General features: G+C 33.5%; 4 protein-coding genes across 4 annotated transcripts; 2 read left to right on the top strand and 2 right to left on the bottom strand.

The window, feature by feature from the left end:
• Positions 1-682: 682 nt before the first annotated feature.
• Positions 683-2,725, top strand: LOC114377897 (transcription factor MYB61-like). The gene is made up of 3 exons (XM_028336370.1): positions 683-993; positions 1,094-1,223; positions 1,366-2,725. Exons 1-3 carry the CDS (start codon positions 861-863, stop codon positions 2,405-2,407), a joined length of 1,305 nt encoding a protein of 434 aa, XP_028192171.1. The 5' UTR covers positions 683-860; the 3' UTR covers positions 2,408-2,725.
• A 5,555-nt stretch (positions 2,726-8,280) lies between these two features.
• Positions 8,281-10,509, top strand: LOC114377914. The gene is made up of 2 exons (XM_028336393.1): positions 8,281-8,755; positions 9,057-10,509. The coding sequence occupies exons 1-2, from the start codon at positions 8,503-8,505 to the stop codon at positions 9,137-9,139; spliced, it is 336 nt and encodes a 111-aa protein (XP_028192194.1). The 5' UTR covers positions 8,281-8,502; the 3' UTR covers positions 9,140-10,509.
• Positions 10,510-10,523: 14 nt separating this feature from the next.
• Positions 10,524-15,147, bottom strand: LOC114377905 (pectin acetylesterase 3-like). The gene is made up of 12 exons (XM_028336381.1): positions 14,823-15,147; positions 14,112-14,194; positions 13,806-13,935; positions 13,589-13,662; positions 12,881-12,967; positions 12,674-12,798; positions 12,522-12,582; positions 12,208-12,261; positions 12,044-12,121; positions 11,589-11,694; positions 11,268-11,413; positions 10,524-10,809 (listed from the first exon to the last, which is right to left on the bottom strand). Exons 1-12 carry the CDS (start codon positions 15,022-15,024, stop codon positions 10,696-10,698), a joined length of 1,260 nt encoding a protein of 419 aa, XP_028192182.1. The 5' UTR covers positions 15,025-15,147; the 3' UTR covers positions 10,524-10,695.
• Positions 15,148-16,870: 1,723 nt separating this feature from the next.
• On the bottom strand, positions 16,871-23,995 carry LOC114377879 (protein ABC transporter 1, mitochondrial-like). Its single transcript, XM_028336345.1, has 8 exons — positions 23,391-23,995; positions 23,031-23,256; positions 21,669-21,821; positions 20,931-21,089; positions 20,300-20,459; positions 19,282-19,391; positions 18,354-18,470; positions 16,871-17,509 (listed from the first exon to the last, which is right to left on the bottom strand). The coding sequence occupies exons 1-8, from the start codon at positions 23,924-23,926 to the stop codon at positions 17,114-17,116; spliced, it is 1,857 nt and encodes a 618-aa protein (XP_028192146.1). The 5' UTR covers positions 23,927-23,995; the 3' UTR covers positions 16,871-17,113.
• Positions 23,996-24,048: the final 53 nt, after the last annotated feature.

Genomic DNA, 24,048 nt, shown 5'->3' with positions numbered 1-24,048 from the left:
AGACATAGACTGGCCGAAACTGTAGCATGTGACAAGGAAATTTTGCTATGGTTGTTTCTGTATGCTTTCTTTTTCTTCAGGAGACTATAAACCAATTAATTCAGGTTTTTGAATAATAAGGACTCAAGTTAGTAAGATAGTAGTAATTTCTGATCAGGCAACTTTGTCAGCATATAGTAAAACCATTTCTGCCATTAATTTTTCTAATTATCAATTTTTTATCTTCAGTTACAAGCATTTTTTTTTCTCCTTACAATGTTTTCGCTTGATTATAATATCAGCAACGGTGTCCCATCATTCCTGCAAGAGACATCAATGCTCACACCTTCGAAAAGACATGGTACACTGTTTCAAGTTTCAATCCCATTTTTTCACCTAGCCAAAAAAAACCTTTCTTCTTTTCAATTCGGATTCAGTTAAATAGTACGTATAAATATTATGATTTTTTTTACACTATCTTTCATTTTTATTTTTACGGATTAAAAAAACTCTGAACTATATACAACAAGAAGTCCTATTTCATATTGTTGAATCTCTATCAGATAGATCAACCATATAATTGTAATTCGACCCTTATATACATTTTTTTTTTCCAAAAAAAGTTAAAGAAAATACAAGGAACCTTTGTTGACTACGACCCTTCTCATGGGGCCTCGCTCTTATATTAGTTCAACTTCTTTTCTCAGCTGCCAGTTCATTTTCCTTCTTCATATCATCTCTCTCACTGTCACATGCTCTCTATCTATCCCAGCCACTCCAATAGCTTTGGTTCACTGCCACCCCTGCTGACATTTTTCTCGTTGGAATAAACAAACTTTGTGTTAACTTAAAAGGTTTAAGGGAAAAAGAAAAACTACAAAATGGGAAGGCACTCTTGTTGTTACAAGCAGAAGCTTAGGAAGGGTCTTTGGTCTCCTGAGGAGGATGAAAAACTTCTGAGGCATATTACTAAGTATGGTCATGGATGTTGGAGTTCTGTGCCTAAGCAAGCAGGTAATTAAATTGATCCAATTATCCAACTCAGCCTCCTTTAATCTCCTTTAGCATAGAGAAAATTGTTATTCATCTCTTTGTGAATGGCATGTATTGGCAGGTCTGCAAAGGTGTGGTAAGAGCTGCAGGCTTAGGTGGATCAATTATTTAAGGCCTGATTTAAAAAGAGGAACATTCTCACAAGAAGAAGAAAACCTTATCATTGAACTTCATGCAGTATTAGGGAACAGGTAATTGTAATTGTAATTTTAATTCAGTCTCTCTCATGATTGAATTAATGAATTCTCTCCCTTTTTCTTTTCTACTGTGGTTAACATTTATTTTTCTTTTTCATTTGCTTGACATGCATATTATTATCCTGTGCTGTCTCAGGTGGTCTCAAATTGCGGCACAGTTGCCGGGGAGAACAGACAATGAAATAAAGAATCTGTGGAACTCTTGCTTGAAGAAGAAACTGAGGCAAAAGGGAATAGACCCTGTCACACATAAACCACTGTCTGAGGTTGAGAATGGAGAGAAAGCAGCAGAAGTGTCTAATGAACTGAACCTCCTGAAATCAGAGAGCTCCAAGTCTGATTCAGCATCCTATGAGCAGAGAACATCAATTTCTCCAAAAGCCTATGCACCTGAGATGGATGGTTCCTGCAGCTCCAAGATTGAAATCAATTTTGTAACCAACAACAACTGTTACAACAAAGACTTGTTCCTAGACAGGTTTATGAGTAGTAGCCGCCAAGAGAGTTACACCACTAGTTGCCAGCCCTCAGATTTGATGGGGAATTTTCCAATTCAGATGAGTTATGCAACCAATGATCAGTGTCTCCCTAATGATTCAAACTCTAGTCATTGGTTCAGCCAAACTGGAAGGTCTTTTGATATGAACACTGAGTTTCCTTTCAATGCCGCTGTCACTTCTATCAATCCTACACCTACAACCAACTTGTTTCTTCCTAATAATTCTTTTTGCTACAAGCCTTCACTTGCTGTTCCCTCTGACAATGTTTCCATACCCTATGGATCCCATTACTGGGAAGCCAGTGCCTCCAACAACAGCAATAGTAGCACAGAATTGAGAAGTAGCAGCCCCTTGAACATCTTTTCTTCTTGGGGATTGGCAGATTGTGGCACCTCTACTACTAAAGAGGCACAAATTCATATGATGGAGAATCATAATACAGAAGAAGCTAAGTGGGATGAGTACCTTCATAACCCTATCTCAATGCTGGCTTCTTCTGTACAAAACCAAGCTCCTGAGTCTCTATGCAATGATATAAAAACATCCATGCATTTGGTACCTGATACTTTAGGGGCTATGCTACCTCATAACCATACCAAGCAGCAAGAACAGTCTCAAACTTCTAGTTTCTTTTCCAAGGACATCCAGAAGCTCAGGGCAGCCTTTGGACACATGTAAAAGGATTTTAGAAAGGGTTCCAATTCAAGGGATTGCTATTCTTAGTACAGGTGTGTGAAACCACAGATTTTTTGCTCTTGTATGTAGGTCTAATACAAAACATTTATTTTCACCTTTTGTTTTTCCTTCACTTTGTTTAACATTTGTGAGCCAAAAACCATTTGTCTTTTACTTTCTTCTTTCGGGTGTGGGGTAGAATTGAAGAAGAATAAGGGTTGCTATTCTGTCTTCTTTCTACTCTTTCTTTGCTACACTGTAACCGCAATGGTGCATTTTGCATGTCCAAGTTCAAAGCCATCACAGATTTTAATTGGTCCATGCAAAGTTTCATTTCCATTTTGATGCCAGGGACAGAGTTACTTTACCTGCAAACAATTTTCAGAATCACTTTTACCCGGTTCCCGATATGATCTTCTTTTCCCACTTTCATACTACTGAAAATGACACCAAACTAGTGTAACCAGCACTTTTACCAATCCAAGGTTCTAATGGTTGTCCATCGTTTTCTAGACAGTAGAATAATATATATTCACTTCCATACTAGCCTTGACACTTTCCCTCTATGCAAGTTTTGGGAGTGGATCCTCTCATGCAACATGACAAGTCATGTCATGTGTATTTACATTTTTTCTTCTTAATTTACTGTATATCAAGAAAGAGATTGACACAACCTACACATCATTTTGTCGTTTGAAATTTAATTATGAGAGAATCTATTAACGTGAGTTTTACTTTCATCACTAGCAAGCACAACGAGACCGTTAGTTTTTACTTTGAGAAATTACAAGTGAATAATGATTTTTGCTTTCCTCACCAAGAAAAAGACATGACCAAAAAATGAAGCTTAATTTTAAAAGCAAAAGAGATATTTTTTCCAATTTAAAAAAATAAAAAGAGGGACCGTTTTCCCCCTGAATAATTATTAATGTTAAGATAGATGCCTCTGGATATTCTTTGACATTTGAACACGCACAAAAGAGTAGCAAGGTCACGTTTGGGCAAAGTTAAGTGCCACCACTCAAAGCCATCGATAAATTGAAAATCGCTTATTTCCGTGCAATGAGACAAGGACTTCCAAGCTAACAAGGGCCACATTAAGTATGCTCCATGTCTTCTAGTTCCTTTAAGACACTTCAAAGCCTAAACATTATCCTAAACAACGCATTGCTAGCTAGAGTTATTAAGAGACCCTCCAATTTCAAGAGGTGGAGCAACTAAATCCCATAACGAAATTTTCCTACAGTCTCCAAATGTGTCATTATTTAACAATTTTGAATTCTGATTACCTACCTTCTTAACTTACCTTGTTAGAAAAGGCAATATCTCGTAGCGAAACTGAAAACAAATTTTTGTGATCAGAGTGCATGTTCAGATCGACCTCGATTAATTTTAACATTGACATGATCATTTAGTTTGAAAGTTATAGGAAGATATACTTGAGAGACTGAAATTAACAAGTACCTTACTTTTCTTTCAGAGTGCTTGGACAATGGACATGAATTAGAAACTAAATAAAAAACTACCACCCATTCTACTGTAATATTTAACATAGAAGACAGCTTAATTAAATACAAGTGTATGCACTCAGTCAGAATAGATGAAAACATAACTACGTTCTTGGTGGGGTCTTTGTTTTTTTTTTTTTTAAAATAATTTAATAATCAACACTGCACGATAAATGGAAGAGCAAAGAGAAATACATACATGATAGTGACTGGAGAGAGACATCCGAAGCATGAATTGTATTATCGCAAAAGTGAATTACATGTATGTATGTATATATACAAACTTAGAGTTACTTTGTAGACAATGCATCTAACTGATCAAAATGTTCACACGAGCTGTTTGACATTTTGGTCTCTTATTCAAAATCTGATATTCAATTACTGGTTTTGACATAAAGTCACAACTCACTTTACCTCAAAATAAAATTGACCTGTATGAGAGAATTAATTAAATGTGAAATAAAAAATCTTAAATATCTCTAGTTAAACAAAAAAAACTATAACTAACATGAAGTAATAATGTTAGTAAATTAGTCAACTAATGTAACTCAACAAATTACTGATTTAATATTTTGTTCCTATATTATAAAATAGAATATATAAAATCTACATTCTCTCATTTAAATATTTTCATTTTTTTAAAATACTAACAACACATTTTTTAAGCAACTCTTGTTCTCGATAAGAGTTTAACAACTCTTAAAGTAATTTTATGAGCAACACAACGCCATTGTTGGAGTGCATCTCATTTTTGGCAATTAAGAGCAACAGTTGCTGGGAAGAGAAGCACAATTCTTTACCTTTATGGGTTCCATGAAACATTTAGTAAGCATTGGGATCCATATAAGATTTTTTTTTTAGTTATTGCATCAGAGAAAATTAATTGGGTTGTTTGAAATAATAAAAATGATGTAGCATTATGTGGAAATGTGAGAAATAATATAAAATTATTCTTAGCAACTCTCATGAATTGTTTTTGTTAAAGTTGTTATAACTTTGAATACATATTTCATGATGATTAAAATTTATTAAAAATTATAAATAAAAAGAGAGTTATTAAATAATAAGTGAGATCCATTTTTTTTAATAAATTTGAGTCAATAATAAAGTTTGTACTAAAAAAAAGTATGTCAAATAGTATATTATTAAAATTTCTCTCTCTCTCTCTTCTCTTTGAATGTGTATTTCAAACACTATCCATGTAACTAGCTAAAATTTCTTCTTTCAATCATGTCACTATTTAATCTACTTAATTACCTTTTATCTTTATCTCTAAATTGAATTTCAATATTTTTTTTAAAAAGAAAGCATTGATACTTAAAAATAATATCACAATTTAAATCTATTCCTATATTGAGATGAGGGTGTTTTTATAAGTTATTATTGAATTACCGAATGTGAACACTTTTAAAAGTTATTTTCACTCTCATTAATTGGAACACATGTCTTATCCTAATTCTATATACCAAGCCTTTTTTTAAATTTTTATTATTTTGCAATATATTTATTTATTTATTTTAATTTAATTTTGATTTAACAACTTGTCCAAAAAAATAATTTTCAACCGTCTCAAGCCACTTATTATTTTTTTGTCAACATACTTGATTTTATTAACTGTTTATCTCTTTAATTAGACCATTTTTCTTATTTCTAGATTAAATTTCAATAATTTTTAAAAGAACATTGTATCATAATATAAATTATTTATTGTAAATCTAAAATATAACTTATATGTTCAGAAAATATTTATTTATTAATTTTTAGTAAAATATAATTTATATGTTCATAAATATTGTTCATTATAAACTTCATTTATATAATATTTTGAAGAGTAAAAATATTATAAAATTCGGGAGTATGTCAGTATCTTGCAGTGGAGATCCTATAAAATCCAGGGAACAATAAATAAAAACTTTATTTTTTCAATAATAATAGATTTAAAGTTTTTGGCATTACTCTTTTGATATAATAACATAAAATATATAAATAAATTGTAAGTATTTATTGGGATGCACTACTTTCAAAATAGTATATGTTTGAATGTTCTTTCAAAATATGATGCACGATGTCCAAGAAAATTTTAATGGTCCACAAACTCAATTATATAAAAAGGAGGGTCTGAATCCTTTTAGAAATCTTATTTTATCCCAAAAGTCTGATCGCTACAATAAAATAAACAAGTACTTAAAAGTTGGACTGTACCTGTCCTACGTAGAGCAGTCCATTTGGGGCACTTTCAGTGGTTGGACCGTTCAATGGGATTAAGAAAAATGGGTATAGCCTTCAAAATGGGCTAGTCCAACTGCTCTAGATTTATATTCGGCACTTGTTATTTACACCCTAATTTCTTCTGGAGACGATTAAGGTATATAATAATAGATATAATGGCTAATTAAAATATAAAAAGGGAGATTGGGGTGTACTTAGCAAAAATAGGAAGTAAATAGCAAGTGCCATTATATTCTATTCACTTTCCCTCCCCTTATTCACTAAACTACAATGAATAAGTTAGGTTTAGGTGACTTAAATATGTTATCCTTGTTTAAAAAAAAATGTCTCATTATTAGATTAGAAGTTAAAGTATTTTTTAAAACACATTAAATTAAAAATAAAAAATTACAAAAAGATCCTTAAACTTTAATTATAAAAATTAAAAATTAAACTTAATAATCTTATATAATATTATATAAACAATACATAACACATATTGATGTGATTTTATTCACACAGAAGTAAGGCCTTTTTGTTGATGTTGAGCTAAATAGCTTTCGGTACGCGTGATTATTTTGTTAATGTTATCGGGTATTTTCAATGAATAATCTCCTGAAAATAAATGTCGCATCATTGGTAAGAATTTGTTGCTCTAGATTCCGTAATAATTCGTATTCTTATTGAAAAAATTATCTATAACACCAAGAACATTATTAAAGCATAAGTTCTCGCTTATTTCTGATTTCACCATGCATATCCATCATACTCTTGTCTTGGGAGTAAGGATTAATGGATCTACCGATCTAGTCAGTAGTCACTGTCACCTAGGTATGTTTATATAAAATTATCCGTTCCGCATATGCAAAAAGAACAAAGCCACTAAACTTTATTGATTATTTTTTACTTGAAAAGAAGTTCTTCTCGTGACATTTCGCTTTACATTTCATATAAAGTAATTGATTTGCTTCACAGAATGGTGCAACTAAGACAAAAATTAGCACAGAAAGTTGGATTTTGTGAATTCATTTTTTCTTCCCAAAAGGGAACACGAGATTATTAAGAAATGTTAAGAGTAATGTGGTAAAGCCCTTTGATTATATCTCGAAGATAATGCACGTAGTCTGATTATAAGCATTTTGATCAAAAGGTCAAAAAGCCTCAAACATGGGGGTTCTTGTAATTGGATGGATGTTATAATTAATTAACACTATCTTCCACTAACGGGGGAGAAGGAAGGTTCGTGCCAGGCTCTTTTCTCACAATTAGTTTTTCCTATGTTTTGGTGCTTAATCATATTAATACAATCGAATTGACCTAACTCGCGTGAACGTGGAATATAGACAAGATTAATATGCCAGTTAATAAGTTGAAAAAAAAAAGCATCAAAGGTTGTGGTGGGAGTGATTATAAACCATTATAAATGCGTGGAGTGCTCAGTTAATTATATACCCCTAAAGTATCAGTTGCAACATGCAAGAGTTTGATCTAACCATAAACTTATAATTAACTCAACTTTAAAGTATATTTAATGGTATAATGTATCTTAACGTACGTCTTTTAACCAAGCTAATAAAACTTCTACTAAATAGGTTAATAGGTGCAAGACTTTATGGAAGCTAATATGTCTAGGCATTTAAATAGATCAATAAATACAATCTCAAAATATTATGATAAACTTTTAATAGTAATAATAACAATAATTTAAAAACATATTAAGTTTAAAATGTTTTCTTAGTAGGTTTTAAAAAATTTGAACTAACTAATTTAGTAAAAAGATATGAGTAAACTATAAGCTTGATATAATTAGACTATTGTATTATATAGCAACTTATCTATTTTCATTCTTATTAATAAGCTTTTCCTTAATAATATATAAGTTTGGGTTTATGTAGCGACCTATCTATTTTTTTTCTTAACTAATTTTGGGTTTCAAATTAACCATGATTCAAATAGAAGTAAAATTAGTTTTTTTTTTTTTTGTTAGACCAAATCAGAATTTGCTGATTATAATCCGTAAATCACATCATACAAATACATTGCCGCTCCATTCCCTTCCTTCTTAATTCTTATTTCTTACACACACAACACAACACTGCCTCAGTCACTCCTCTATATCTTCTAGTAATAATATATGATACTATACTATAAATGATCACACCATGGCTTAATATAATAATGACACCATGACCTTTCAGTTTCACTCTTCCTTGCAAGATGAAGACGTTAAAAACGATACCGATGATGGCATGGCTATGTACATGTAAGGCTTATCCATCGAAGGAGATGATGAATTTTCCGATGGCAAAGAGTTCTTGTATTCCTCTGATGAAAAGGAGTTGAGTAGACCTTATCATTTGCCAGCTACACCCCCACGTGGCAATGAGGCTCGAAACACAAAGGAAAAGGTGTAGGAGAATGAGAAAGAGTGAGAAAAAAGACAAGGAAAACGTGATGGTTGTAAGTGATGAAAGTAGGTTGAGGGTGATAACAAGGCCAAAAGGTGGAAGAAGGTCACTGTGCATGGACTTGGAGGAAGTGAAGGCTTGTAGAGATACCCTCTCCTCTTTCTCCAATTCCACACTTGACACTAGTAGTGGTGTTACTTCACCAATTTGCTGCATCTCTAGTCCCGGTACGTTAATTTAATCCTCCTATATTACTAAACTATATACACTCTTCCAAGTTACAACACTAATTAATTAACATACTCCTTTAATTTCCGTAAAGTCTAGTCTTCCAAGATGATGTGCAATATGTACATCTACCCGTTTACATTGGAGAACATTAAGTCTCGTCTTTTTTGTGCATGGTGATTAATTAAATTTATGATTTAGGATTTATCTGAATAGTACGTACGCTATAAGAACGAACTAATCGATCTCTCTAATCAAGTTCCTTTTATTTTATGTTTTTGTCCAAACTTTGTAATTTAGGTGATGATCCAAAAGATGTAAAGGCTCGGCTCAAGCTGTGGGCACAGGCGGTAGCAGCATCTGCATCCAGATACGGCACTTGACATGCTATTATTCTCCTAACTAAACCCAACCCCTTTCTCTATGGAGGCTATAAACACATTTACTACATATAATATCTAACTATAGCTATGTTGGATTGGTGAAGACGATGGAGTGGAGAAGAACATGATATCAGAAATGTTTCATGCATGGCCATTAATTTCTTATCTATTTGCCACCTAGCTAGTAAAAGAAAAAGAAAAAAATATAGATATGTTAGGATGAAGAAATAAAAAGAACATTATTAATATTAATGAAGTATTCGTACATTCACATATCATTCCTCATAAATGTATTATGCTTCATTATTTAGATTAGTAAATAGATTAGTAAAACGATAGTGTAATACTCAATAGAAATTAGTGGAACCTATTGTTGGGTTACAAGTGTGAGGTGAAGTCCCACAATGAGTAGAAGTGAAAAGGTTGAGCACCATATAAGTGAGGAGAAGACCCATAAACTTGAGTCTTAAGATTTTGAATTAGAGTGTGGTGTTAGGAAAAGAACCCTCGAATTTCCCCAACACCTATTTCATTCTATTCTATTAACCGTCAATTTTTTTTTCTATTTCCCCTAATTTGTAACGAAAGAGAGATGCAATAAGGATCTTGTTCTATAGTATATCTAAACAAGGAAATGAATTATTTTATTTCAACATGTTTCATTTTACTCCATTCTATTCCATTTATCCAAACATGGAGGAAAGGGTGATATAATTTTCTTTTTGTCAAATTCCCAAATCCTTGGGGAGTCTTAATTGGTTTTTCAAATTTATGTCCCTTTTTTTTTGTGATGGATCGTTAGTTTGGTCACGTTTTATCTGTATAGTAGTGTTTGAAAATGAAGCCATGATGAGAACAGAGTTGACATCAATGCGGTAGAAGTGGGTGGGTTGGGTGGAAGTTTTAATGCATATAAAGTCAATCAGTGGTCACTACTGCTACTACTTTGTGTACTTAATAAATTGACAAGGAGATCCTCACCTCAGTCTCGGTCCCTCCTTTGATGTGTACAATAGAAAATTTGTTGGAGATTTGGGTTAAGTATCATGGAAAGTCGGCCTCATATTCTTAGAAAAAATTTAAAAATAACATTAAAATGACAAATTATTTTTATTTTTGTTTAAACTTAAGTTATCCTCCACGGGAGACAATTCTTCCCAACATTTAACATAGCTGAATGTCCAGTCGTTTTTATTTTGGAATTAGAAATCAATGATAAGTTAATAACATGAAGACATTTTCAACAAAGTAAATGTTTAGACTTGTTTGCGCGCACCTTAAGTCATCATCCTATGACTATAGCAAAATTGTTCACAAATTACGGTAGCAATGATTGTGTAACTTCATGACTTCTATCCCAGGTGAGTGCCCACACCAGATCAAATTAAAATCACTGTCCATTTTTTTATATTCTAACCAAAAGTAGATAAATGACTACTAATGAAAATGCTGATAAACTAAGAATGGTCTTTCCATAATAATCAATGAATGTTAATTGTGGAATATTCATTGCAGTTACAAGGATTAAAGTGGAACGAGGAGACAACAAATTTTGTTCACTTAAAGTTAAACACCAGATTATGGCAGCTGTTGTCACACGGGTAAGCACAGTCAATAGCTTTGACAACTTCTCGATCAAAATACCAGTCTCCAATAGCAACTGCAATTGGCTGCATCATAAAAGGGTATTATTTTCTGAGGCCAATAAACAGAGAAATGGGAAAGACATGAAACTTAGTAATGAATTATGAATATTTCATCCAAGGCATTAAAGTTTGTCGTATTGGATTAATCAAACTTGGGTCTGCAGTCAAAAGAAAACAAATTAGTTTTTTGAAAGAGCTATAAGTCTGAACAGAGTATAATGGAGTGTTACCCCTTAATCCCCGTATACTTTCTTAAACCAACAATGTTTTGTCTTAATCTCCATTAGTTGGTCTGGACCATTATGGTCTCTATTAATCTCCGCATGACACCTAATTAAGTATTATTAATTTTTTTCTCGTAAATTGACAAAATTGAGTACATGTCACATTAAGATTATTCAAGACCATAGACAGGGAGTGGATCCAGACTACCTAATAATTTCTCTATCTCAAGACAACGGAAATCTAAATTGAGCATATACCTTGTCCTCGATAAGGGGAGAGTCATCAGCAAACCATGTCTCCTGTCTCTCAGACTGACAATGAGCAAAACAAGAATTTATGAATAGCCCAGTTTGAGATGAGCTCGAGAAGTCTTTAATGTCACTAAGCATTTGATTTCTGAAGTCTGCTTCAAAGAAAAGAGATGACATGTTACAAAAAAATCAGATAATTGCAGATGTACCTTAATTGATGTGAATTATTCACGTTAGTAGACATACCATTTATTACAAGAAAATTAGAAAGTTTCGTATATGTACATAAATTTCTGTGCATAATTCACAATAGGAGATTGAAAACACCTTGGAGGAACTGCATTTGAGATGAGCTACAATTTGCATGGTTCGATTTGCATTCATTCCAAGAGCCAAGGCGGTCAGCTGAAGGTGGGGCTAAACTAGCTTGGACCTGATGAAAATAAAGGTGTCAACATCAATGATCATAGTAATTGTTATTCCTGGTTTGACTGTTGGGCCCAGGTTTTTTAATTGGGGGATGGTAAAAGAAGTCCTAGGTTTGTGAAATGTTAAATCCAAATTTGTATACCTTACTGTACAAATGAAAAAAATGACCATGGGAACCATTTGAGGCCAAGGGCAATCTCAGACAATAAATTAGTCAAGCTAGAACATATAAAGTGTCCATGGGATAGAACTTAAAGGACAAACGAAGATATGTGTTCCATGTAATTAGCATATAATCAGGTACTAAAATCATTAACATAATACAGGATAAACAATGTGCTGATTCATGTTACCTGCCACACATCATAAGCAGCGTTGAGTAGAAACAATGGGGTCTCAACATGTTCGATCATATTCTGAGGAAAGAAGCACTGTGGACGAGACCGGCATGATTAAAATATGAATGTATAAAGCAATTTCAAGTTAAGAATAGCGTGACATCCAGAATAAGAATTACCGAAGTTGGGTCTAGTTGGTCAAGACAACTTTTTGGCAGATTTTTTTGTAACTCCTACAATTTCAAAACATCATACACATGACATTTGTACAGGTTTTCTTAACCTTACATAAAAAATAATGAAAGAATATATTGATACAGTTGAGTTAGGCAATCATATGTATCTTCATTTAAAAGCTTTTATGATCCCATCATTGATGATTAAATTGTATTTTATCTAAATATAAGCATAACCACATAAATCAACTAATCCCATCATTGATTATTAACTTCTATTCAAAAATATTTTATTACATAACTAAATTAAATTTTACCTGCAACTGAACCACACCTCCAAAAAGAGTCCTCAGTGTGCGTCCCCCAGATACATCCATTCTACATGATTGGATAGATCATTAATTATACCTAAGTTTCTAGGCAAGGGAACAGGCTAGAGGATGTAATATCATGAAAATATAAAACTTACACGTCAAGAAAAAAACCTCCATCACTCAAACATTTGACTTTGGAAGATTTTGGAAACAAGCTCCGGAACTCATCACAGTGTATTATCGATGCCAGACCACCCGCAGAGCATCCAGAGAGAAGTGCCTGATATGTTCATTTGTTGATTAGCATTCATGATTGATGCATATGAAAGACTGAAAAACAATATAAAGAGACATAAGGAAACCTGATCGGCTTTCTGCATTCCTTTGGACATTAATTCCTCCATTGCAGCTAGCCATATTTTTTGTCCTCGAAATTGAAGCTGTGCAGACTGAAAAAAGAACCAAATTCACATATCAAGGCAGATTCAAATTCCAAAACAAAGGATCTTTCCATGACAATTAACTCATCAGCACTAAAGGGTATATAAGAGAAACTTGTTCATTAGAAAAGATATGTTATCCTCACCAGCAAATATTCAGAAAAAACAAATAGGTTTGTTAGTTTTGCATTTTAAATAGTTTTATAGGATAACATATTGGAATTTTGAGAATTCATGTGCCACTACTGGGAGAAATTATATTGCAAAAGGTTCCTGCATGAGGTGCAAAACATGATATATATATATATATATATATATATATATATATATATATATATATATATATATATATATATATATGTTAGAATTGTTACAACAATATATATATATATATGAGTAGGAGAATCCTATTTATCACCTTAGCGATGGGGTAATGCTAGTGCTATACTTTGGTGTGGCCCTAAGTTCTGGTACTAGGTTTTCTATTAGAAATAAGTGATTTTATAGTGTAGCGGAATTGATTGGATGTATCAGCAATAACTCAGCTTTCCACGGAAATATGAGGGCTGTTAATAGCAATTGTATAAATAAAATTAAGAAAAAAAAAGGTGGTATGTTTCTCTCACTGACCTCATCTTCACTATCTCCACTGAAAGACGCCCCATCACAGTACCGTAATTTAACTCTATTCCAGTTAAAGAAATCTGTACATGGAAGATTACATACAAAAAAATGACAGAACACAGACTTGAGTATAGAGTATACGTAATTGCAGCCTACAGGAGGAGAGAGTTTAATTGAACTACAGGTAAAAAAATGCACGCATGTTTAAGATAAAGGGAAAAACCAGGGTTTTCTTCAGGTTTGTTGCTCAATATTCCCGTGAATGGTATTTGATTTTCCATGTGTTTCGAGGATCCACGACGAGTATTTTTTCTATAGACACAGTTTCTGATGGTATTACACCATCCTCCTCCCTGCAGATATTCAAAAAGTATCAGTAATAGCATGAGTAGAAGTTAGCATGGTTAAATAAATACTTCAAATATTAATTTTTCTTTCTAATCTACCCTGTCAATATAGGCCAATGACGAAATTTTTAGAAACTATGGAACCTTGAAAACATTGTTATTAAACCTAGAACATTCTTTACCTCCAAATGAATTAGCCAACTATCTGCACCAGATCCAAATCCACGATCCAAATGGTATCCAGGCACCGTTCCATCCAAACAGACTGGCATTATAGGAGAAAAGTACAAAACTTATTTGCCAGATTTCAAAGCAAGTAACAAATTTATGCATCAGACCATCTTTACTCTTTTCAACAAAATAGGTTTTGCCATCAATTATGGAAAAACTCAACCAATTCAAACAAGCACACACACAAATATGAGGCATATTCAGACAGTAATCAATCAAAATAATATGCATTGCAAGCAAAATGAGACAAACAGGGGATGTTTGTGTGGGGCTATAACAAGTCTATCTCCATCTCGAATCCCCCCACTAAGGTATCTCATATACTAAGAATTCTGATTAGGAAGTAACCAAAGTTTAGAGGTAACAGAATTGGGAGGAGAAAAGCAAAGAAATGCAACTCTAGCAAATAATTTTTAATTTTAAAGGAGAAACAAGAAATGGGGGTTAGCTACAAAATGTGGAATTTCATGTAATATCCCAAAGGTATATTATTGATGCTTACAACCATCAATAACCAACAAATCAAAGATAGACAGAATACAATGTGTAGTAGTATTGAGTACTAACAACAATGAAGCTCAAAATGTAGTTTTGAGAAAGAGACACACCACACAAAGAAGCAACTCAAAAATAAATAGAGTGTGTGAGAGAGAGAGAGAGACCAGCTCCTTTAGAATCAGCTCCTTGAATGAGAGTGAGGTCGACCATAAGAGGTTGAGATGAAGAGGAAGGTCTTGCTGTTGAGACGACATCGTTTTCTAAGAAAGAAAGCTCAGAGAGTGTCTCAGATCCAAAGGACAAGATCCCAGAAACTAAGCATGCAACTTCAACAACGGCTACCAAAAGCAGCAGCTTCATTGTCATGTTTATTATGTTCCACTCTCCCCAGCAGCTACAACTAGTTATTATTTATCTCTTGTCTTGTCTTTCAGTATTTATTATTTGCTTTAAATAAGAACCGTTGGTCGTTTCTCTTCTCATGTGGAGGAATCAAAGCCTTTCTTACCGCTACTAAGTAACACACAAAGATGGTACTGCTAGACCCATGTCGTAATTTTCTTTTTTTCATTATGATGTTCTTCTTCAAACAATCACCATTCACGATATTAATTATTAAAGTTTAATCTATGATGTCTTCAAAAGTCAAAACTACGCAAGATCTTCATTATGAACCGATTCCTCTTGCTTTCCATTTACTAGTTATTAAGGAGTACACCCATAGCCACGTAGCCATCAAATAAATCAATTCTTTCTCTTTTCAGCTCCTTTTTTTGTTAACTGGTGAGCTATGGATAGCAATATTCTTAGCTTCTTGTTACTAAGAGGAATAGTGATAGTTGTTTTGATCCCATTAACTACTCTTTCTGAAGAGGTACAACACTATGATTGTTATCACTAATCACGTTAAATTTTATCCATTATGAAAGGGTATCAAAACTTTCCTGTTGGCTATTATAAGATATATAAATTACATTTCACTTTGAGGTTTGCTCTGCTTTATTTTACAAAACATGCTTCATTATATTAATTAAATAAATATATAGAACCTCCTCTGTCACTCCCCCCTTCCTGTTTTCAGTTACCCAAAGGAAAGATCCTAGATATTTCATTATGTTGTCCGAAAACATGCAGATGGATACTCGTTTGCAATTCTATTAATCAAATATCGCTACAATATATATAATTTTTTTGAAAAGTAAATAAATACCTTTTAACCTTTAACCCTATGAAGTACTTTTATTTATAAAATTATTAGGAAGGCACTGCTTGAATTTACTTGTCACAAGTTGTTCAATTGACATCTATTTTAATGGAGCTATACTTATATTAGTTTTTAACTTTTTTAACTTTTTTTAGTAACCGAAAAACTTGTTTGATTGTTTTATAAACAAAATTTTTTAAGTAGTATCTAACATTTTTTTAAACTTACTTAGCTTCTAATTTTTTTATATTTTATTCTTTTTATCTTTAAAATATTTATTTAATCTTTTTTATTATCTTTTTTAAATATGTCATTTTACATTTTTTAATTATTTCAATAGCTAATTTTATTAGACACTTATAATTTAATAAATTAATTTAAACACTCTCAAGTAACAACTAACTTTTTAACTTAAGTTAATTTTCTCAAATATAACCTACATCAATATCAATAACTACAAGCGCAAGTGATGCGTAAAATAATTAGCTTTGTATTTTTCTGTGTTGAATTCAGTGGACCCGGGGGTAAAAGCAATGTAATGCCCCAAAAGTTTGCTGAGTCCACCACCACTTATTGCGGGAATTGATTCTTCGCAAAAGTGGATTGCATTCTACCATAAGGCACATTAATCAACATTACGACTCCGAGCAGCTTAAATTATTCACTCAACCGTTTGTAAAAAAAAAAAAAACATTCATTCAACCGGCTTTACAGCTTTTTTATTTATTTATTTTTTGACTAAACGGCTTAACAAGCTTAAACTATTAATTAACGGTTTATAAATATACGTTAGAAATTATTTATATCTAAGTAATATTTATCACACAAGTTTTGCTCAACTTTTATACTTATAATGAGACACTCTACCCAATGGTATGCTTGATACCTTGTTTTCAAAAGGATGACGTTTAAAAAATTTGATAAATCTTCCATGAGTAAGTTGGTTTTAACTTTTTATTAGCAGCACTGCCAAAATTCACAATGATGATGTAAAAATTCGACGCAATACACTACAATACACATCCAATTCCAAATACATTCTTTTAAGGAATCAATCACCTTTCAAATAATCTATCCGAATAAAACTCTATAGGCAACTAAAGTTACAAATGGGGAGGGAGCAAATTGTCCCCCGAAAACACTCCATTTGTGGAGCAAATTGAAATATTCCTGTTAAGGAGCTTGGACCAAAATTAGCTTCTCACAGATTATTATAATTGACAAAAATTAATTGGAGAAAAAATAATTAACCTATGCAGACACTGAACCAGTGGATAATATCTCATTTTCTTCACCAAACTTATGATGCTTGTATACTTCAAGCAGCAGTTCCCTACATGGGACAACGGCCCCAATCTTAATGCATGCCAAAAAAGCACCGGAAAGCTTTCTGTGTAGACTATAGGCTTCATCAGGTGGAGGAGTGAGCCTGTGCTTGAGCATTGTTGCCCCAAGATGAGAAATGCTTTGAGTAATGTTGGTTGATTGGAAATCAAATCCACCAGGTCTTGAGAATGGCAAGCCCACAATAAACCCAGCTTGGACGTGGGCATCTAGCATCACATCTGATTCCATTCCAGTGAGGAACCCCAGTCTTCTGGACATCTCAATGACCCCATCACTATCACCATTTGCACATGCTAGAACCTAATCAATTATGAACAATAATAAGAATCCCGAAGAATTTGCTGCTCAGCTTAAGAAAAGGGTATAATAGTCAACTAGCTCTAACCCTCCCACCAAGTTGAAGTAGAAAGTTCAAGCAATCAAGTGTTATTAAACCATAAGATGAAAACATACAGGAGAAAGTTGAATTAGAAAACGGTACCAAATGAGTCTGTTAATCATATTAAATGAAACAGCCTAATGATCACTTTAGTTACTAAGATGGGATTGGGAACCCTAAATAACGATTATATATATAAGTGCAATATACTGCTATGTAGGCAGTTTTGGATATAAGTTAGGACCAGTTATGTATTATAAAATATGTGTAGTATGTTATAAGCAGGAGTTATGTGTGTCGTAATTCTGTCAGTTTTGACAGAATAATCTCTTTAGGAATCATTAGACTCTGGGCCAACAACCCTTAACTGTATCGTATGAATTGTAAGAAAACCACCAAATTCTATCATATTACAATGACATGACTAATGAGTAATGGCATTTCAATTCTCTTTTTGTATATTCTTTAAAATTTTGATCATTCCATATAGAATCAGACAAACATAACCTTTAACTTGGTGTTCAACTTCCATATATTTATTTATCATTAACTTCAATTAAACCAATAATTTACCTTACGTTAACAATTTTCAATTGAGAATCTAGTCACTTCCAGTTTAGAGTCAGCTTAATGTCAGTTTTTATTTTAATATTGTAAGAAAAAATTGGAAGCAGTCAAGAACTGACACGATGTTATAAATTAAGATTTCAAACCTCAGCTTAGTTATTGATATAAAGAGATAAATTAGAAAGGAAGAGAACCAACCATTCTTAAATAATCATCAACAAATCTTTTAGGGTAATCCCGTGCTGCTCCAAAATCAATCAGATTGATTGTCTTTGTAACTTCATCAAATAAGAAATTACCCCAATTAGGATCAGTCTGCATTAAACAACACCTTCAAAGGTTAGAAGAGACCAGAAAATAAGATTTGAAATTGTGATTTAAAGAAAAACTTTATGTTAACACTTAACATTGAAAGACATGAAGCAACAAAACACAATAGAAAGTGAAATTCATTAACATAAAATCTCTCTCTCTCTCTCTCTGTGCGTGTGTGTACACACACACATGATTTCGTTGTATCTATTTTTTAGATACTTGGTATTTGGAGAGAGAAAAAAGGTGATAATATGTGTTAGGCTCCAGTAGTCTAATAGTGTACTGTGTAGCTACCAAGTGAAGACCGGAAGTTGAATAATGCCTTGTCAACTGATTCAACCAGTCCCTGCAAAATGGTATAACCTAGGCTATAGTATTATTGGTATTGGTAACTCTATAGCAGCCCTAGTCACTTATAACATCCCTATATCATATCAGCTTTGCTTTTACAGTGTATAGGAAGTAAACTATGTGCAAAAATAGAGTGAAGTTTTTCCTCTTAAATCTTAACCACTCTGCAAGCATTTAACATGGAATATTTTTTTATAGATACTATGTCAGTGAGGATGATAATTTCATTCAGACCTAATCCTTTGTAAAATTTCACTCGAGTCTTTTAACAGTAGCATATGTTTACTTGACTTAAACAACACCTGAGCTACATAACTAAACTAAAATTCATCAGATACACTTCAAATTTCATATGCTTGGACCATAATTCTCTGATGGCTGATACTACAGTCAGTAAGTCAACAATAGCCTTTAATATATTACACATGCACATATATAAACCCAGGGCAGAATAACATGCCTGCATAAACCGGAATACAAATAACTCCATCAACGTGAGCTCTAATAACTTTTTCCCGATATAATTACGAGTTTCCTGGTCCAGTAAAGCCACTTTGTCAATTGTAATTCCTGTAGCAAGAGAAAACCACCCCACATTCAAAGACAAGCTAAAAATTCAATTCCCAAGAATATCATTCTATTTATTTAATCTAAATAATGTAAGCAGATTGATCATTAAACTGAAGAAGTCCAGAATTGTTTGCTACATATTCTTTTTCCCTGAATGGAATAATTAGAAAATTGTAATGAAAAGAAAAGCATCCCTTGTTTAATGAACAGGATAAATAGCATCATTTTCACCAATAGTTAAGAAATACTTGAGCAAATAATGAATAAAAGCATCATGCACAAATGTTTGTTCATAAAACTATCTGATTAATTAAAGGTAACAGAATTTCTCAAAACATAATTATACAATGACCCTGGTGCAGCGGTAAAGTTGTGCCTTGGTGACTTGTTGGTCATGGGTTCGAATCCGGAAACAGCCTCTTTGCATATGCAAGGGTAAGGCTGCGTACAACATCCCTCCCCCATACCTTCGCATAGCGAAGAGCCTCTGGGCAATGGGGTACGAAGTTTTTTTATAATTATACAATGAAATAGATAATGTTTCTTATTGTTAGGCCATCTTTCTTATCACTTTTAATGAGTAAAAAAAATGCAAAGATGAGATAATTGAGTAAATGACTAACAAATGAGATTATGTAAGATAAATAGGAACATCTACAGAAAAAATTTTCTATCCAATTTGGAAAACTATATCTTCCATGCAAATAATACTACATATTGAGAGCATTGCCATCTAAACAGGATGTCAAATGCAGCTGCAGCTGCATCAAACACCACATAAGTTTTAAATCTTTTGATACACTTAAGTGTATAATAGCTATGCAAGTTATGGTCCTAGAAAGCTCTGTTTGAGTAAGGATGTATCAAAAGAATGCATTACAAGAACTGCTGAAATTTGTTATAATTACCACGAACAAGCTCAGTAGTTAATACTCTTTTGCTTGAAATATTATCCACAACTATTGGAACATAAAATCCGTCTGTGCCAGTAAGAAGATCTCGGAACCGCTTCTGATTTGCTGCCTCCAACTTGTAATCACACTCGCGAGATAATTCTTCTTTGGCCACCTAGAAAATACAGGAAGAACGTAAACAAGCAAGGTTTTAACATATAGACAATTAGACATATATTCGTCAAATTATGGAGACATTTGTTTTATATATGATAGGTAAGAGACTCCAGATCAATATCCACCATAGATATATATAATACTGCATAATCCAATTTAGGGCAGAGTACATGCAACATTAGATGGATGGGTTGAAAGGTGAAGAAGCAAAAACAAAGAGGTAGTAATAAAAGAGTTGCACAAATATATACACACATTAAACTATTACAGATTGAATATGGTTTAGGATCTCACTGATAAATTTGAAGGCATATCACTCAGTGAAAAGAAGAGAGGGGCTAAGGGATCCAAACCCCTACAGACAAGATACAAAATTTGCAGGTTTAAAGACTAAAAAATGAGAACATTGATCTAAACACACAACTGAAAGCATGCATGAAATGATTGAATTATATTAATAAATACGCACCTTTATAGCTCTGTCAAGATAAAGTCCTTTAGGAATTAAATTTGTGTAGTTTAAAAGAAGCTTCACATTCTCAATGTCACTATTGATGCTATCTCCCACACCAGGGTACTGAATTTTCATTGCAACTTGCATGCCATCCTTCATGACAGCTTTGTGCACCTAAATTCCATGAGGAACCTAATTAGGCAATACTATTATACTAAGAATTTCCTGATATAAAGTTGCATGATATTGCTGTTAGGACACATGTAAAAAAATTGTCTTGCTAAGAATTATTGAACATAAGATTTCATACATGAGGAAAGGAACTATGGCAAAATTTGGCATTCTTATAAGAATGACTTTTATCGTAGGATGAATCCAAAGTGAATTACACAGTCCAAAGCCACCTCAGTCTGGCTTTATGAAAAGTATGGATAGTGGGACTGAGTTTTCAAAGCATTAACATATGTTTATTTGTGACTGATATCGACGTGACTACCACAGATTGAAGAACTATATATAACTCTTGTAAATCTTTTAAGATATAAAAAAATTGTAATATCTAAGACCGACTTCCCTAAAAGCTTATGTTGTAAGGTGAAGGCTAAATAATAGTTTTTATATATTTCTAACACAGACACAAGATTTCAAATTTGAAGTGTGGACAATGCACAGGCTCATACTTTTTCAAATGCAATGCCCCCCCCCCCCCCCCCCCCCAAAAAAAAAAAAAGAAAAAGAAAAAAGCATACATACCTGGCCAATACTTGCAGCAGCTATAGGTTCATAATCAAAACTAATTAATTTTGATGACCAGCCAGGACCTAATTCAGCATTTAAAACTTGATTAAGCTGGCTCTTTGGCATCACATCTGCACCTTGACGAACAATTTCTAATGCAGCCAGGATCTACATATAAAGGATTAAGAGTTTACATTTAAAGTCACATAAAAATATAAACAAAAATAATTTACAGATTCCTCCATGGAACTGAACTCATGACCTTTCAATAAGAGCAAATATATCCCTTTTAGGACAGAATAATTTTTCTTCCCAGTATTTGTAAAAATACAACAGATACTAGCAGCTAATATGAAATTATAACCACAAAAAAAAAATATAGATTTTACAGCCTAATCAGTGAGTTGGAGATGACAAGCAGCTCTAATCACGGAACACATGATCATGGCAAAGTGTCCAGTAAGAGGATCTGTATCCATTATGCAGCCTTTAGTAATATGTTTTCAAAATTTGCACTTTTACTCTATGTCCAACCTTGACCATTTGAAGGAAGGATGCATGCCTGACTGGTGATGACATCTAATCCATGTTCAAGTACATCATATATAATTACACTTACTGAAACAAAGACTTAGAGCCTATTTAAAATTCAATTCTGTGCTGTAAATGTTAGAGCAGTATGTTTGATACATTCCAAAAATTAATTTTAACCAGGGAACTAAAAACTAAACATGGGAGATTGTGAGAGATCATTGCATTCAGCAGCAATTCTTTTCTTGCTGAAATAGTTGAAAGAAAACAATATTCTATAGGACCTATACAATAGCCTTGACCATATAATCAGAAATAGCTTACTTTAATACATTTTCAGCATTTAAATTTCTGTTTTTCTACCTTAGGAGGTTTGTCTGGGCATATGTAGAGAAGACCAGTGAAAGTCCAAGCTAAGAGAGTAGATAAAATGTAAGGTAGCTCTATCACTGGAAGTACTGAGGTAGAGAGAGACCAACAAAAAACACAAGCAAAATCATTAAGGATTTAGAGATCAATGGTGTCTATGAACATGATTCACAATAATAGAACAATATATGTAACATTCAACATGCCTCTACATAAAGAAGATACATATTAACGATAAATATGTGCGCATCATACCAACTGGATAAGGCTCCTCTAAAGTATGTTTGTCATCAAAGCAAGCAATGGTGTGTCCAACCTTCATTTAATTTAAAGTGAATTGTAATCTTAACATACTAAATAAATTACAAGGATAAACTCATAAACACACCCTTACTAATCACTCTAGAGACAATCCCACTTTAGAGGAGCCATTTTGATACCAATTAAGCTGCAAGAATAAGAGACATGTCATATTACCGGAGCAGGAACAAGAGATTCATCTTGTATGCTCAACATCTGCCCAATTTTAAGTGCTGCTCCACGCATTCTACATAGTGCAAGAGCCAAACGTTCGGCATTTTTTTCGGACAAAAACGGTGAAAGCGCAGATTGATTGCCTTGCATAGTAGGCGTACCAAAGGCAAGCCTCTTGGCAGATTCCTGAAGTGTCCCCCACGCAAGACCTGCTCCTAGCCCAGCAAACCTACAATTTCATAATAACAACAACAAGCAATTGAGTTACAAGTAGTTAATGCAGATTCATCACAATTCAAAACAGCCAAACGCAATGCAACATATCACAGTGATGAAATTTCAATGAAATAAAATAACACTGACCCAAGAGCCCTAGAAAAAGGAGTTGCAGGAACCTTCCTCTCCCTCGGCCTTCGTTTCCTCAACGGCGACGGCGGAGGTTCCGGTGCCGGTGCCAATTCCCTACTCGCACCTTGATTAACCGTTTCAGCAGAGGTCACAACCCCACTTTTCTCCTCCTCCGCAGCACAAACATTTGCATCGGAAGCTTGCCGGTGATTTGCGTCGGAAGAAGAATAGGCAACATCATCAATGTTTGTTACAGTTGTTGTTGCCGGAGTGGAATGAGATTGAGAAGAAGGATTGTCGTCGGCGAAAAAAACAACGGAACTAGACGCAGCAGCGTGGTCGTGTTGTGTGGTGTTAGAGGAGGGAGGAGTATCGGGGAAGTGGCGAACCTTTCCCCTGGTGATGCCGGAGAGGTCGGTGGCGGAGACGAGAGTTTTCTTGATTAGGGTTTCGAAATCAGAGGTTGTGGCAGGCAAAGAGCGTTTCGCGAATTCGTTGGCGATTAGGGAGAGGCCGTTCAAGAGCCTTGTGAGGTCCCTGAAGGAGGCCATTGCTTTCTTCAGAAGCCAATGCTCGTTTTGAATTCATCAAACTAGGGAAGAGGATTCATTATCATTTTAAAATTTTATGCCTTTTACTTCTTAATTACAAAATTTTAATCTATTTTTTTCAA

The sequence above is a fragment of the Glycine soja genome, chromosome 2 (assembly GCF_004193775.1).
Source record: "Glycine soja cultivar W05 chromosome 2, ASM419377v2, whole genome shotgun sequence".
Classification (NCBI taxonomy): domain Eukaryota; kingdom Viridiplantae; phylum Streptophyta; class Magnoliopsida; order Fabales; family Fabaceae; genus Glycine; species Glycine soja.
Note: the sequence above shows the minus strand (reverse complement) of the source record. Positions and strands in the feature narration are given on the sequence as shown.

Excerpts from the sequence above, each read along its gene's own strand:
- LOC114377897 (XM_028336370.1), top strand. The coding sequence starts at position 861 with ATGGGAAGGCACTCTTGTTGTTACAAGCAGAAGCTTAGGAAGGGTCTT. Across the intron at positions 994-1,093 it reads TTCTGTGCCTAAGCAAGCAG|GTCTGCAAAGGTGTGGTAAG; the intron begins GTAATTAAATTG and ends ATGTATTGGCAG. Across the intron at positions 1,224-1,365 it reads CATGCAGTATTAGGGAACAG|GTGGTCTCAAATTGCGGCAC; the intron begins GTAATTGTAATT and ends GTGCTGTCTCAG.
- LOC114377914 (XM_028336393.1), top strand. The coding sequence starts at position 8,503 with ATGAGGCTCGAAACACAAAGGAAAAGGTGTAGGAGAATGAGAAAGAGT. Across the intron at positions 8,756-9,056 it reads TTGCTGCATCTCTAGTCCCG|GTGATGATCCAAAAGATGTA; the intron begins GTACGTTAATTT and ends TTTGTAATTTAG.
- LOC114377905 (XM_028336381.1), bottom strand. The coding sequence starts at position 15,024 with ATGACAATGAAGCTGCTGCTTTTGGTAGCCGTTGTTGAAGTTGCATGC. Across the intron at positions 13,663-13,805 it reads CAAACCTGAAGAAAACCCTG|ATTTCTTTAACTGGAATAGA; the intron begins GTTTTTCCCTTT and ends TTCCATGTACAG. Across the intron at positions 10,810-11,267 it reads CTCCCCTTATCGAGGACAAG|CCAATTGCAGTTGCTATTGG; the intron begins GTATATGCTCAA and ends TTTATGATGCAG.
- LOC114377879 (XM_028336345.1), bottom strand. The coding sequence starts at position 23,926 with ATGGCCTCCTTCAGGGACCTCACAAGGCTCTTGAACGGCCTCTCCCTA. Across the intron at positions 21,822-23,030 it reads AATCTCTTGTTCCTGCTCCG|ATCCTGGCTGCATTAGAAAT; the intron begins GTAATATGACAT and ends CTTTATATGTAG. Across the intron at positions 20,460-20,930 it reads ATCTTGACAGAGCTATAAAG|GTGGCCAAAGAAGAATTATC; the intron begins GTGCGTATTTAT and ends TGTATTTTCTAG.